This window comes from Euprymna scolopes, chromosome 32, assembly GCF_053919585.1.
Source record: "Euprymna scolopes isolate OS-2025 chromosome 32, ASM5391958v1, whole genome shotgun sequence".
In the NCBI taxonomy this organism is placed as follows: Eukaryota; Metazoa; Mollusca; class Cephalopoda; order Sepiida; family Sepiolidae; genus Euprymna; species Euprymna scolopes.
In genome coordinates, this window is record NC_136513.1 from 18,404,208 (window position 1) to 18,419,717 (window position 15,510).

At 32.4% G+C, this 15,510-nt stretch overlaps 1 protein-coding gene across 15 annotated transcripts in view; it reads left to right on the forward strand.

Annotated features, from left to right (window-relative positions):
- Positions 1–15,510, forward strand: part of LOC145256229 (ryanodine receptor-like) — a 936,895-nt gene that overhangs the window by 83,906 nt on the left and 837,479 nt on the right. For 9 of the 15 annotated variants that reach the window (XM_080114856.1, XM_080114854.1, XM_080114857.1 and 6 more), the window contains exon 1: positions 4,845–5,269. The exons of 2 other annotated variants lie outside the window; for them this stretch is intronic. In XM_080114856.1, the coding sequence (XP_079970982.1) occupies positions 5,210–5,269 (60 nt within the window). In that variant the 5' untranslated portion in view covers positions 4,845–5,209. Of the gene's footprint in view, positions 1–4,820; positions 5,270–15,510 lie in introns of those variants that run through there. 4 more of the 15 variants (XM_080114859.1, XM_080114872.1, XM_080114871.1 and 1 more) reach the window with 1 other exon arrangement.

Here is a 15,510-nt window from a genome sequence, read left to right on the forward strand (position 1 = left end):
CACAGACACACACACAGACACACAGACACTTTCACTTTTATAGATATATAGACTAGCATTTCGGCCCGGCGTCGCCCGGGTGTTTGGAAGTGTAAGCTGAAAAAAAAAAAAAAAGAAAAGAAAAAAAACGGTCATTTTTTTTTGGATTTGACCCCTATTATGACCCCTTAACATTTATTGTTTTTGGCTCAAATCAAGTTATCCAAGGAATCTATATCTAAAATTTCAAGTGCTTAGACCCAAAATTGCCGGAGGAGTTCTCAAAGGTCAAATCGTTGAACTTTGACCCCATAACAGCCAAAATTCTGACCGCAAACCCGATCACATCGATTTCCCCAAATCTCAGTACCCTGTATATCAAATTTCGAGTCTGTAGACTAAAAATTGACAGAGTTATTGCGTAGAGAACTGTACACAGGCACACACAGGCAGACAGATACACACACACACACACACAGACACACAGACACATTCACTTTTATAGATAGATAGATAGATAGATAGATAGATAGATAGATAGATAGATAGATTTGTTTAACAAAAATATAAACGTATACATAAATATATATGGAAACAATTTTTTGTTTACTGTAAACTTTTTAAGCAAATATTATGCAAGTATAAATCATGTAGAATATCTGCATGAATATAATCACTCGTAATAGTTATCTACTTAGAAAACCGAAAAAACTAATAGGGAATTTATTAAAATGAATGTTGAAAAGAATATGCAAATTAGCTAGATATTTTGCTAGTGAATGCATTTCCAAAACCCATATATAAGAAAATTGTATTTTCTTTTTAAATAAATAGAAGAGAGTTTTTTTAATATGAATATCAATACACACAAAAGAGAAACGAATTTATATGAGTATAGAAGATTATATATAGATATATTGTGTTAATAAAAGGTGAATCTGCATAGCTTATTCCACCATAATGTCTTTTTTGTTTCAGCTTTTGTTTATCCATCTCTGCATTATGTTGCTGTTCTATAAATTTCATGTATATACATGCAATGTTGTTTATAAAAGACTTTGTCCCTATTTACAATGCCTCCCCACGAGGTAGAGTTAGACACCAGGGTTGTTTTTTAATGTGGAGAAAAGGAACAAAAAATAAATATTGTCCCAGTTGTGAAGGATGTCTCCTCCACTAACAGAGAACAAGAAATTGAAGTGTAGCATCTGAAGATCAGATACTACACTTTGATCTTGACCCTAAGGTCACAGTATTTATTTGCTCCCCCACCGAGCAAATTAGCCACAAGGCCGATTTTTAATGTGAGGAGTGGAAGGGAAATGGGGACCAACTCCCTGAAAAGTAGGGGAGCCGGATAGTGACAATTGGTATGAAGGGTTTCCCCTACATTGACCAAGGTCTTATATGTGGGGTTTGTATTTATTTGCTTCCCCACTGAGAAAATTAGGCACAAGGCCGTTTTTTAATGTGGAGCGAGAGGGAGGGGGGAAGGGGACCAGCTCCCGATGGGTGGGAAATGGGAGCTGGATAGTGACAATTGGTATGAAGGGTTGCCCCTACATTGACCAAGGTCTGATATGTGGGGTTACCCCCACATATGGTCTTTGCTTGCAGTATCTGCCGGAACAGATACTACACTTTGATACTACACTCTGATCTTGGTCCGAAGGCCACGAATTACCTTTTGTTACAAAACATTTTGGTCTTTAAACATTTCTTTTAAAATTATAACTGGATCTATGCAAGAGAATATTCTTTTCATTGTTTTGACTCTTGATACTGTTAAACACAATTAATGAATTGAGAAGCACATCACTTTACCTAAAAACACATAAGATATTAACTGATATATACTCAAGAGTCGAAATCATGAAAAGAATATTCTCTTGCCATAGCCCTAATTATAATTATACTTCAGCAGTGCCTCATGTTTATTAACATTAACAAAAAACTGAAACCCAGGTCTCACACAATCTAGAGAACGACTTTAATTTCATCCAAGGGACGTTACAAACATGAACCTGTGGCGCAGTGGATAAGGTGTTAAGATACAATCAGTTTTTGGTGACGGTCTTCTGGAGGCTGTCGGTTCAATCCTTAGTACAGGCGATACGAAGAGCACAATCAAGAATTATGTAAGACCTCTACTTGGTCATGGCTGAGGGAGCGAGAACACTGTATCCCATGGATTAAATAAAGAGTTTATTTCAAAATTCAATACAGATTCCTGAGTTAAACAAGCGATACTTGAAGAAGATTGGAGGTTACATCGGCCGAAATGTTGTGAGAATAACACCCAAGATGAGAACAATAATCCAAATAATACAAATTATCAATCCTCATCTAAAAATATTTTCGAAACATTTTATATCATAAATGAGATAAACGCATTTCTTTATCTAAAGTCGACGTTCGGATAAATTTAAAACCTTAAACTAATAACACTTTTTTTGTTATATGTTGTAATTAAATGTGAAACCATAGAGTAAATATGGTATTGTGGTGATTGCTGAAATGAAAATGATGAATAGTGGTGAAAGAATGAAAAGAACATTTTTATATGAATTTTGATGACCTTGTGTCTAACTTGCAACATTTTATTTTATATTTACAATTTTTTTTTTTCTGTCAAAGTGCAATGTCTGTACTGTCCTCGATTAGACATAACTCCTTCTTGATTTGGACACTTTTTATATTTTCCAATCCCCAATGCGTCCCTTACTAGTGAGTTTTCTAATTGAAATCAAAGTGCAGTATCTGTTCTATCTACTGTCAAATGAGAAGAAATCTTTCTAAACCTTTCTAATTTTAATTTTTTTTTTATATATATATATTATTTTATGTCTTTAGGAGAATAGAAAGTGAGTATTGTGTTTACATTCGGCAACCTCGTAACTATCACTTCCCCCCCCCCCTTTAGTCCGCACATTACAGGAGCAACGTTTCTGACAAAAATGTAAGAATTGCTATTTTGGGGCCAGAATCTATTTCATTTAACACTTATTGTTGGCAAGTTTTGACCTTGAAGTACTACTTATTTTTAGCTCTTTACATCAAGTTGATTCATGTCTTGTCTAGAGCGATTTCCACAAAAAAAAATCAAAGTATCCATTTTGGGATACTAGATATTCCTTACATTAAATACCGACCTTCTGTTCGTTCAAATAAGGGGAAATCCTTCTAGACTAAGGCAATTTAAAAAATATTATTTTTGTGCTAATTCATAGAATCCCTTTAGTAGATCTGGATATCCCTGATGTTAAAAACTGTATCCAACTTTGTCCACATAAAAAGGGAAAGTAAATGAGAACTTCTAGGCATTCTGACTGGGATTATAGTCGAGTATCTGTTCTGTTTTGGGTCAGAGGGGGGAGAAATCTTTCTATGTCGGGGCATTGTTTTATTGCTCCCGTGCAATCAAAAGCGTCTCTTTTAGGAGAGTACTGAATATTTCTGACATTAAAAAACGACGACACCTGCATCTAACTTTGTAGAGGTGGGGGGGGGGCAGGTTTTTACTTTCCGAGTTTCTAACTGGGATCAAAATATAGTATTTGTACTATTTTGTTCAGGAGAGATGAAATCCTTCTAGACAAAAGTAATTTTTTAATTTTTGGAATTTTTAAGTAGCGATTCAGACCGTCCCATTTGGAGAAGATCGATATCTCGATATCCCTGACATTAAAAACTGACCTTGGGTCAACTTTTTCCCGCCGTATATATATTTTTTATTATTTTTATTCCAATCCGAGGTGTACCTTTTGAATGAACTGAATATCTCTGACATTAAAAACTGACCTTTTGTCTAACTTTTTCTAGACATAGACATGTTTTATCATTTTTATTCCAATCCGAAGTGTCATTTTTAGGGGAGTTGAATACTCGTGGTTTTAAAAGTGACCTTGCATCTAACTTTTTCCAGGCCGAAATATTTTTTAATATTTTTAACACAAATCTAGGCTGTTCCTTTAGAGAGGGGGGTATGAATATGCCTGATTTTAAAAACCGACTTTTTTTTTTTTTTTTCTAGACTGGGGCGTTAGGGGAACTGAATAATCCTGACATTAAAAACCGACCTTGTCTCTAACTTTTTCTAGACCGAGGCATTTGTTATTATTTTTATTCAAATCCGGGTGTCCCCCTTTAGGGGAGCTGGATAATCCTGATATTAAAAATTGACCGTGTGTCCTACTTTTCCTAGATCGAAACATTTGTTATTATTTGTGCTAATCCAAAGTGCGACTTTTGAGAGAACTGAATATCCCTGATATTCAACACCAACCTTGTGCCAACTTTTTCTAGATCGAAGCATTTTTTTTAATATTTTTATTTCAATCAAGGATGTGCCTTTCTGGAGCTGAAAATCCCTCGCTGAGGGAGCTGAAAATCCCTCGCTGAGGGAGCTGAATATCCCTCGCTTGAAAAAAAAAAAAAAAAACGACTTTGTTTCTAACTTTTTCTAGATCGAGGTATTTTTTTTTTAATTTTTATTCCAATCCTGGGTGTCTCTTTGGACGGGGACCTTGGTATAACTCCCTTGAAAATCCGGCCTTGTGCCATCTCGTGCCCTCATGTGGAGACGGTAGATAGAGCCTCTCTTAGCGACCAGGAGATTGCGTATACGTTTTTGCAATGACATTTGTTTTTATTACCTTTCCAGCTACACGAACAAATGAGAAAAAGTAACGCAATTCAAAGAATTGTTGAGTACGTTGTAAAGCCAGGTAGAACAGGGCAGAGGTATGGCTAGTGCGTGCAGGTGCTGTTTTCGTAGTCTTAAAACCTTAAGCAATACGAAGGGGGAAGGTAGGTTTTGTTGGCTTTAACGTAGTTCTTATATGCTCAGCTCCCGGCGCTTTTCTGCCATAACTCTAGTGATTCCAGCATCATCAACATCGGTGCTGTAAAAAAGCAAGCGCGCGTCAGTCGATAGAAGTACCTGCGCCCGGTGGAGCGCTCGTGCTCATTTACCACCACCACCACCACCACTGCTGCCACTACCTCCACCGCCGCCTCATCCTCCGCTACGGGACTAGTAGCAACATCACTACAATACGGTAACAGAATTCCAAACGGTAGAAAGGAAGAGAGAGGGAGAGAGTAACTACCAGAGAGAGAGAGAGAGAGAGAGACGGGGAAAACGGACTGCTGCTAGAACGAAAGAGGCGGAGAATAATAAAGCCTCTGTTGCTTCGCTGGTAGACAGTGATTCCTCCTGCCCATCGACATGGCGGACACAGCCGAAACAGGCGGGGGAGAGCAAGATGACATCTCCTTCCTAAGAACGGTAAGGAATTAGTAAACTGAACCTTTTTCTCGTTTTTTTTTTGTGTATTAAAAATCTAAATTTAAAAAAAAAAAAAAAAAAAAGCTAACACACACAAAAAAAATCAGCACTCGTTTTATTTTTCCTCGGAATGTATCCCCCCCCTCCCTCCGTTCTATAACGATCGATATCTTTTAATCTTGAAACATTACCGATATCTCCCAGATGTATTTCACTTATATCCTTTCTTCTATCTAATTTATCGTTTTTAATCTCAGTAAGAGTGTTAACGTTTAATGCACTCGCTAAATTAAGCACAATACGCCAACACCATTCAACAGGGTTCGCTCTTTTTAAATAAGTCGATCCAATTTTGGTTTGATTTGAAATGACCTCCCCTTTAAAATTAACAATTACTGCTGCTTAATCGATCTGTATTTATTTCTTTATTTTATATTCACAAGTAAAACCTTCCTATTTTTTATTTTTTACGTATTACTTATTCTGTTAAAATAGGGTAAATAAATTCGTTTTCGCTTTGTAAAAAGCGCGTCATTTTTTTTCCTTGTCATATTGCGCGTAAAAATGCTTGCGCGCAAATAAAGTGCGCGTTAGTGTGTATTGCGGTTCCCAATGATAGACTTACCACGGCGAAATATTACATTTAAATACAAGATACCTCTCATCTATGATATCGTAACATACGTAACAGTTGCTGTTTTCTTTATACAACGGAGGCATTTACTAAAAATAATCAACCGTGCGTGTGTGTGTGTGTGTGTGTGCGTGCGTGTGTGCGTAGTTTTGTATCGATACGAAGACGGCATTAAGAAGAACGTTTGCTCTTCTTAAACAGAAAAACCATTCCAACTCGACTTTACCCAACATACGCGCTGTAGTACAGTATCCCAATATTGTTACTATATTTAAAATTACATAAACAATATCTTTACATATAAGCATTTACGTTAAACTAATATATATATATATATATATATATACACACACACACAATAGTTTACGTGTAAGCATTTATATTAAATTAAACTATATATATATATATATATATATATATATATATATATATAAATGCTTATCGGTAAAATATTGTTTATATATATATATATATATATATATATATATATATATATATATATATATATATATATGCAGAGAGAGAGAAAGAGAGAGAGAGAGAAAGAGATAAATAGATAGATAGATAGATAGATAGATAGATAGATAGATAGATAGAATATCTGTAAGACTGCTCCGATCTGTGTGTGTGTGTGTGTGCGTGCGTGTGTGTGTGCGCATGTGCGCGCGTATGTGTGTGTGGATAGATAGATAGATAGATAGATAGATAGATAGATAGATAGATAGATAGATAGATGAATAGATAGATAGATAGACAGATAGATAAAATATCTGATAGACTGCTTCGTCTACCAGTGAATTTAAATCAACAGCTGATATTTTTATGGAAATCGACCCAGACAAAGCGTGAAGCCACTTGATGCAAGGGGCTAAGTTTAATCCTAACACAGATTAACGATTGGTTCTTATAAAATAAAAAGGTTAAAAATCTATATATTTAAAAGTAAATAAGTATTTATGAATATATATTAATATATATTCATTTATACATGCATCAATATATTTTATAAATACATATATCAATATATTTTTATATATACATACATTAATATATTTTATTTACATGCATCAATATATTTTGTATATACATGCAACAACATATATACACATATCAATATATTTTGATATATACACACATGAATATATTTTTGTATATACACACATCAATATACTTTATACATGCATTCATCAATATATTTTATTTATATATATCAATATATTTTTATATATACATGCAACAATATATGTATACATATCAATATATTTTATATATACACAAATCAATATATTTCATACATACACACATAAATGTTTTTAAGATATAAACATATCAATATATTTTATATATGCATACATCAATATGTTTTTTATACATACATACATTTAATATATTTTACGTATACACACATCAAATATATTTGTATGTATACACACATCAAATATATGCGTATAAATACACACCTCAATCTATTTTATATATACATACACAAAATACATTTTTATTCACACAGATGAATATATTTCATATCTACGTGCTCCAATATATTTTATATACACGTATCAACTATATATATATATATATATATATATATATATACATATCAGTGTATATATATTCACATATCAATGTATTTATACACACATTTATGTATATACACAAATCAATATATATTGATACATGTGTCACTATATTATTATATACGCATACATCGAATATCTGTATATACATGCACACATCAATATATTAGCATATATATATATATATATATATATATATATATATATATATATATATATATACAATATGTTTTATATATAGACACTATATATGCTTATATATACATATATTAATTTATTTTTATACATATATATATTAATTTATTTTATATATAAATACGTCAATAATTTTTTATGCATACATACATCAATATATTTTATATACATGCTTTCAGAGTGTCAATTTATAGGAGGTATTATTGTTATTATTATCATTATTATTATTATTATTATTATTATTATTATTATTTATTATTTATTATTATTATTATGTATGGTAAATTATGTATAGTTAATTAAGCATAGACTATTTTAAAACCTAGAGTAATAATGATATCAAAATATGATCATGGTTTTCATGAACGTGTTAAGGTCGAGCCCATGACATCGGGAGAACATAATAGTTTTCCATTGACCTCGCTGAGGTCATGATGTTGAGATTTTATAAGTAGATGCACTATCATAGAACCATCATCATATTATTGTATTATTACCACACGCACGAACACACAAACAAATACACACATTATATATATATATATATATATATATATATATATATATTATTTTAAAAAACAGTAATCTACGGACACGCGTCTTTTGGAGCCCTACTCCTCATCAGCGTAGCTTGACTGTTGGTAGGATTCGAACCTTGGACCTTATGTATTTCAGTCCAGCGCCCTAATCTATATTATACATATTATATATATATATATATATATATATATATATATATATATATATATATATATATATATATATAGAGAGAGAGAGAGAGAGAGAGAGAGAGAGAGAGAGAGAGAGAGAGATTAGGGCGATGGACTGAAATATATATATATATATATATATATATATATATATATATATATATATATATATATATATATATATATATTCGAACTAAGGTTTAAATAGTATCTTTAGAGAGTATAATACGATCAGAACTTTTAATTTAACATGGCATCAGCCTAGTTCATTCCCCACCCACCCCCAAAATATTACAAACAATTGCTTGTGCCCATTTCGTAAATATGAACAGTTATGGTACACAATATTTACCAAACATTTAAAAATAGGTTTCATCAATGTATAAGTACACTACAGTTAGGCGGAAAAATGCGTTCAATATCCATTTAATACATATTTAATTTATACTAGAATTTCAGCCCGCCGTTGCCCGGGTGTTTGGGCGTATGTTGAGCAAGAAGAAGAAACATAAACAAAAAAAAACTTTGACGCCTACTATGACACCGTAATATTTATTGTTTTGGGCTCAAATCAAGTTATTAAGTTATATCCATGTCCAAGGAACCTATATCTAAAATTTCAAGTTTTTAGACCTAAAATTGGCGGAGGAGTTTGGTAGAGTTCTCAAAGGTCAAATCGTTGAACTTTGACCCTTTAACAGTCAAATGTTTGGCCGAAAACCGACGAGAAAGATTTTCCCAAATCTCAGCACCCTGTATATCAAATTTCGAGTCTGTAGACTAAAAATTGACAGAGTTATTGCGTAGGGAAATGTACACAATCGGAAAAAGGTATGTTTGCAAAATAAATTAACTTTTATAAATAAAAAGATAATATCCAAAATTAGAATCTTTTCTGCTCTCTGTCTGTCTCTCTCTCTCACTCTTTACCTCTTTCTCTCTCTCTCTCTCTCTCTCTCTCTCTCTCTCTCTCTCTCTCTCTCTTTCTCCCTCTGTCTGGCTACGGATTAAATGATATTGCTACTGGTGGTGATACTCCGTTTTTCTTATAATGAAATATTAGTATTCAATTGTTTCCCCACGGGAACAAAATAAGGCACAAGGTCGTTTTTAAAATGGGGCACTCTGAAAGTAGGAAAAATAAAAAAAAAACATAGAAGTGTTTCTCCTGCATTGACTAAGAACAATTTAATTTAAGTGTAACATCAGAACAGATAATACACTGCGATCTTAGCCCAAAGGATTCCCATTTTTTTTTTCATTTTTCATTCTGTCCTTTGTTTTTTTACTTTCGACTGTAAATAAACAGCGAGAACGAAAGACAGAGAGAGGGGGGAAGAGAAGAGAGAGCAAGAAATATATATATATATATATATATATATAGAGAGAGAGAGAGAGAGAGAGAGAGAGAGAGAGAGAAGAGAAAGCAGTATAGATAAAGAGAGAAATGAAAATGGAAAGAGAGAGAGAGAGAGAGAGAGAGAGAGAGAGAGAGATCGGGGCATTCATAAATAACTAAGACATTTTATTCATTTAATTTATAAATGGAAAATTGAAAATCATGAAGATTAAAAAAAATAAGAATCAAAAATAATCTGAAGTTCGGAAGATGGAACAGGAATACACCGGGTCCTTTTTTTTATTGGTATTATATACACACCAGGTGTGTATATAGGTCCTTTATTCATTAGTATTAATTTGATTACCCACGAAAGCAAAATATGACACAAAGTCGTTTTTCATGTGGGAGTAAACCAGCACCCCAATACGGGGCACTATGGAAGTAGGCAAAAATAAAAATCGCCTTAGTATAGAAGAGTTCCCCCTATATTGACTAAGGACAAATTAAAAAGTGTATCATCATAACAGATACTACACTGTGATCATAGGCCAGGTACTTTTTCTATTATTTATTCCTGTGAAACGCCTGCTATGATTGCTAAAGTTCCTATTTTCCAATTTATCGGGGTCAACTGGAAACCATTTGTGCGCTGGCGAGGTCATACGGTCGAACGCTTAACATGTTATATTATTGCATTATCATTTTTATTTGGAGGGGGTGAAACAGACAATGATTAACAGTGTATAACGGATGACATCGGTCAGTCTGAGAGAAGAGATCTCGTGTGTGTATATGTCTCTCTTTTTATTGTGTTGCTTATATTTCTCGACAATACAGCGCAATCACGTTGACACATTACCGAAGATTACCGAAGTTAAGCAAGATTGAGCCTGGCCAGTACCAGATGGGTGACCATTTGGGAAGGTTAGGCGCTGTATGTACCTTCTGGGGAGGTTGGGAGTGGGGCCAGTACTCTCACCCCGAAAAAAAGAACTCCTTGACCCAAAAGTTGTAAATGGCCTATGCCCCTCCAGGGGCTCAAGGATATGGATGGATGTATTTTCTTGACACGGCGAGCAATTTTCTTGGTTTCGGTTGGTAGATTGCACAATGTGAACTGAAGTGTTCTCACTCAGCCATTACTCAAACTCTTTCGGTCGCTTGAGCGTCTTCAGGTGCTAGGTATTTTAGAAAAAGGTTTTAATGGTTTGATTTTATATAAACATAAATATGTATATTTTACTTTGTATATATATATATATATATATATATATATATATATATATATATATATATATACGTGTGTGTGTGTGTGTGTGTGTGTCTTTTCTTTCTCGCGTGGTCTGTCTTAGATAGAATGAGAGGATAAGAGTGTGGCTGAGTCTATTATTTATTTATTACTGTATTTATTATTATTTATTACTGTATTTATTATTATTTATTACTGTATTTATTTATCCGTTAATTTTGTTTAGTTATGTTGTTCATTTATTTTGTATATTTATTTGGTGTTATTGATTGAGGAATACGTTTAATAAATCAGGCCATGTATGAGAGAAAAAAGGTACGCACTCACACACACACACTATATATATATACCTTTTTTCTCTCATACATGGCCTGATTTATTAAACGTATTCCTCAATCAATAACACCAAATAAATATACAAAATAAATGAACAACATAACTAAACAAAATTAACGGATAAATAAATACAGTAATAAATAATAATAAATACAGTAATAAATAAATAATAGACTCAGCCACACTCTTATCCTCTCATTCTATGTAAGACAGACCACGCGAGAAAGAATATATATATATATATATATATTGTATTTTGCGTACAGAAAGTTGTTAGATGAGACAAGTCATTAGTACCGTCGGTTTCAAGCCCGATAATTAGGACCGTTTTAGATATCCATTTTAGCCAATACTGATTAGATGAGACAAGTCATTAGTACTAATGACTTGTCTCATCTAACAACTTTCTGTACGCAAAATACAAAATATAAATACGCTCTTATTTTTCGGATTTTCCTTTTAATTGAGCACTCTGCTAGATTTCTTTCCCCCACCCCATCCCTAAAAACTAATCATACACACACACACACACACACACACACACACACACACACACATATATATATATATATATATATATATATATATATATATATATATATATATATATATATATATTTATATAATCTCCCCAAAACCTGTGGCATTGATGGAGGGGAGACTAAAACTTGCTGCTATGGTTTCAAAGGATCTGAAATAACAGTAAGTGGAGACTTGATTCCAAATATTTCTCATCTGTTATATCTCGCCTCTTTTGGAAATAGGGTACGATTATGAATATTTCCAGTATCAAATAATCCTTATACACTGTGAGATTTACTTTATGTATGAAAACCAAAGAGAGACGATATAACCATTGAGAAATATTTGGAATCAAGTCTCCACTTGCTGTTATTTTAGATCATTTGAAACCATAGCAGCAAGTTTTAGTCTCCCCTACATCAAGGCTAGAGGTTTGGGGGAAATATCAGATATTTTGTAATTCATATGCAAAACTAGGAAAACAAATTACTATGATTGAAACATTTTATGGCTGTAAATAAGTGTCAAAAATTGGCTCTGGGTGATAGATGATCTCCTAAATGTGCGACCTTAAGAGTAAATGTCACATGGCTCAATACACAATTCAGGTTATTATCTTTCCAACGAGCCTTCATTTGTTAAATTCTGATCAATAATCGCTGAGATTTGGAACTTATAAAATTGCCAAAATAGAGGGTTTATCTATCTATTTATCTAGTTACACACACACACACACACACACACACACACGCACACACACATATATATATATATATATATATATATATATATATATATATATATATATATATATATATATATATATGGGTATATCTATACTCGTAGCCAAATTGAATAATGGAATGGTCATATCTTTGGTTCTTTGAGGCGAACTACGTGAACATTTGCGAGCTTTTTAAAGATTATAATACTATTCCATAGTTAATATTTCATGACAATTAGTAAAAAGTAACCTATATTTTCAAACCAATAAAATATGCCCAAATTTGCCTACATTTATAAATATAGTGTCCTGGCAGGTCAGCTTCAGATTTTCTGCTTTGGGATAAGTTTTGCTTAGAGTATTCCCCCCCCCACTGACCCTGCCAGGCCACTAATATATATATATATATATATATATATATATATATATATATATATATATATATATAAGAGCAAATAGTTAATAAAACATGTTAAAAAACACTTTGAAAAAGAGTTAAAAACATATTTAATCTGAAAAGGAAACACTTAGTAGGTGGATAGTCGTTAATCCGCTGAGTTTCGAAGAAATACTTTCCTTCTCATCAGAGGGTAGGAATTAGCAAAATGCGGGACCGGATTTTGCATACAAAAGTATTTGATGAAACTGCAGGTAAGTCAAAGATCTTACTTGATAACAACAAGTGAAGCAGAGGGAATATGGTGAAGAAATATATATATATATATATATATATATATATAAAGGAAGTTACAACTTATCAAGGCCTGAAGGTCACTCGAAATTGAGGGTCCAGGAGTGCTCGACTGAGCTTCAATCTATGGTCCCCCCTCGCCAAACTTTCACAAGAAACACTCGTCTAGCTGTAAACACTATCAATAATTCCCCCCCCCACTCTTTATCTCTGCCTAAACCTAAACGTAGATTCCATGAACAAAGCTTCTTTCTTAGAACTGCACGCCTGTGGAATTGTCTTCCGTTTTCCTGCTTTCCGGCTGACTACAATATGGTTGTCTTCAAGTCTTATGTAAACAAGTTCTTGATGAGCCGTTCCATATAAGTTATCAAATTTACCAAATTTTCATTACTAATGATCACTATATTGTCCAATTTCTACTGTACACTCTTTAACCCTTATCCTTCAGTGGCCTCTTGGCCTTGATAATGTGGTGATGCCTATGTAAAAAAAAAGAAAATAGTTTTGATGGTTTTTATTTTAAGAATTAATCGAGGAAGAAAGAAAACGTCCCATGGTTGAAGGTTTTTAAGTTAAAAACAAAAAGAGAAAAAAACTAACAATTATGATGCTTATTAAAATTGGTATTAAAAGCAAAAAAAAAAAAAATACAGAAAAGTCTGCATGATGTACGTATCAGTTACGGACGAAAACAAAATATTTAAAAAATTACGTAATTTGATCAAGTATTATTTTTATTTTTTATTGTTTTTTGTTTTTTCAAGAAAATAAAATTTTACAACTGAGTGAGTCGTAGTGTTTTCATCGACCATGATCAAATCCAATGAAATAAAAAGGGGGGACAATCCAAATCGAAATGCCGAGGTGAACAATCAGCCTTATGTTCAATTCAGTTTAATAATAAACTCGCTAAAAATCGTAAATTTTGATTTTCTTAATTTAATATGAAACTTTTTGATCGATTTACGTGATTTTAGGAATATGACACCTTCGTTCTGTAACGAATACGTGCATCGTACAGACTTATCTGTATCTTCTTTAATTTTACTTGTCGCTATAAGTGCACTCTGAATAAGCACTCAATCAGTATAGAATGCAGAAATTAAAGAAAACAAATAGCTTATTATATGCATGGATGTGCGTTCTCCCTTCCTTTATTCGTCGGTCAGATTTTTGTGTGATAGGATACACACGAATAAATAAACATTGTTCTTTCTTATGAAGTGGGGGATGATTACAAAATGGCTGACAGGCATTTACTCTGCAAACTCTTTGGTAGTTCAGCTTTCCGGTAGAAAATAATTTTTGATTCGAATTACATTTTAAAACTCAAAACTCAATAATTAGGGTTACTTACACTTCCTACACTGCCCCAATAGTGCAATTTTGTGAGCGACCCTGTTGTATAAAAGAGCCCAACATGTTAAATGCTAATATGAAAATGTATAAACCATAACAATTATTTGTTTGTTTGTGGATATCAATGTTATTGTTTATGTAGTCAAGTCGAGAGAGCAACTATTGCTTTGTATTGATTTGTTACGAACGGCTGACATACTAAAATAAAATCGTTATAACAATAACACTTAGCTACCAATCAACATCACTAGTAACAATTACGCATGCTCATATATATATATATATACACAGCATATTACTATATATACATAATATACTCTATATATAGTACATATATGTATATATATATATATATATATATATATATATATATATATACAGTATGTAGTCTATATGATAAATATATGCAGTATGTAGTCTGTATATATGCAGTATAAAGACTATATATAGTATATATACAGTATTTAGTCTGTATATAGTAAGTATATATATATATGGTATATATGTATATATAATATATATGGTATATGTATAATATATATGGTATATATATAATATATATGGTATATGTATAATATATATAGCATATATATATAACTAGCAAAAGTACCTGTCGTTGACTGGGTTCAAAAACAGCCTACAGAAAATGGACTCTGATTTATGAAAGTATGATAGGTTATGAAAAGGAAGGATTGTAAAGGGATAGTTTCGAATTTGGGGGTATCAAAACCAAAGCAAAATATGATGAAAGTAAAAATAAAATAGATAACCCCCATAATTTATTATACCATACCTGTTCACATTGAAACACTTATCACAATATTCTGTGGATCTATATTTAAAAACCTTGTTAAACTTTGTGACATATTTCCATTTTATGGAGGTCAGGCGCGAACGAA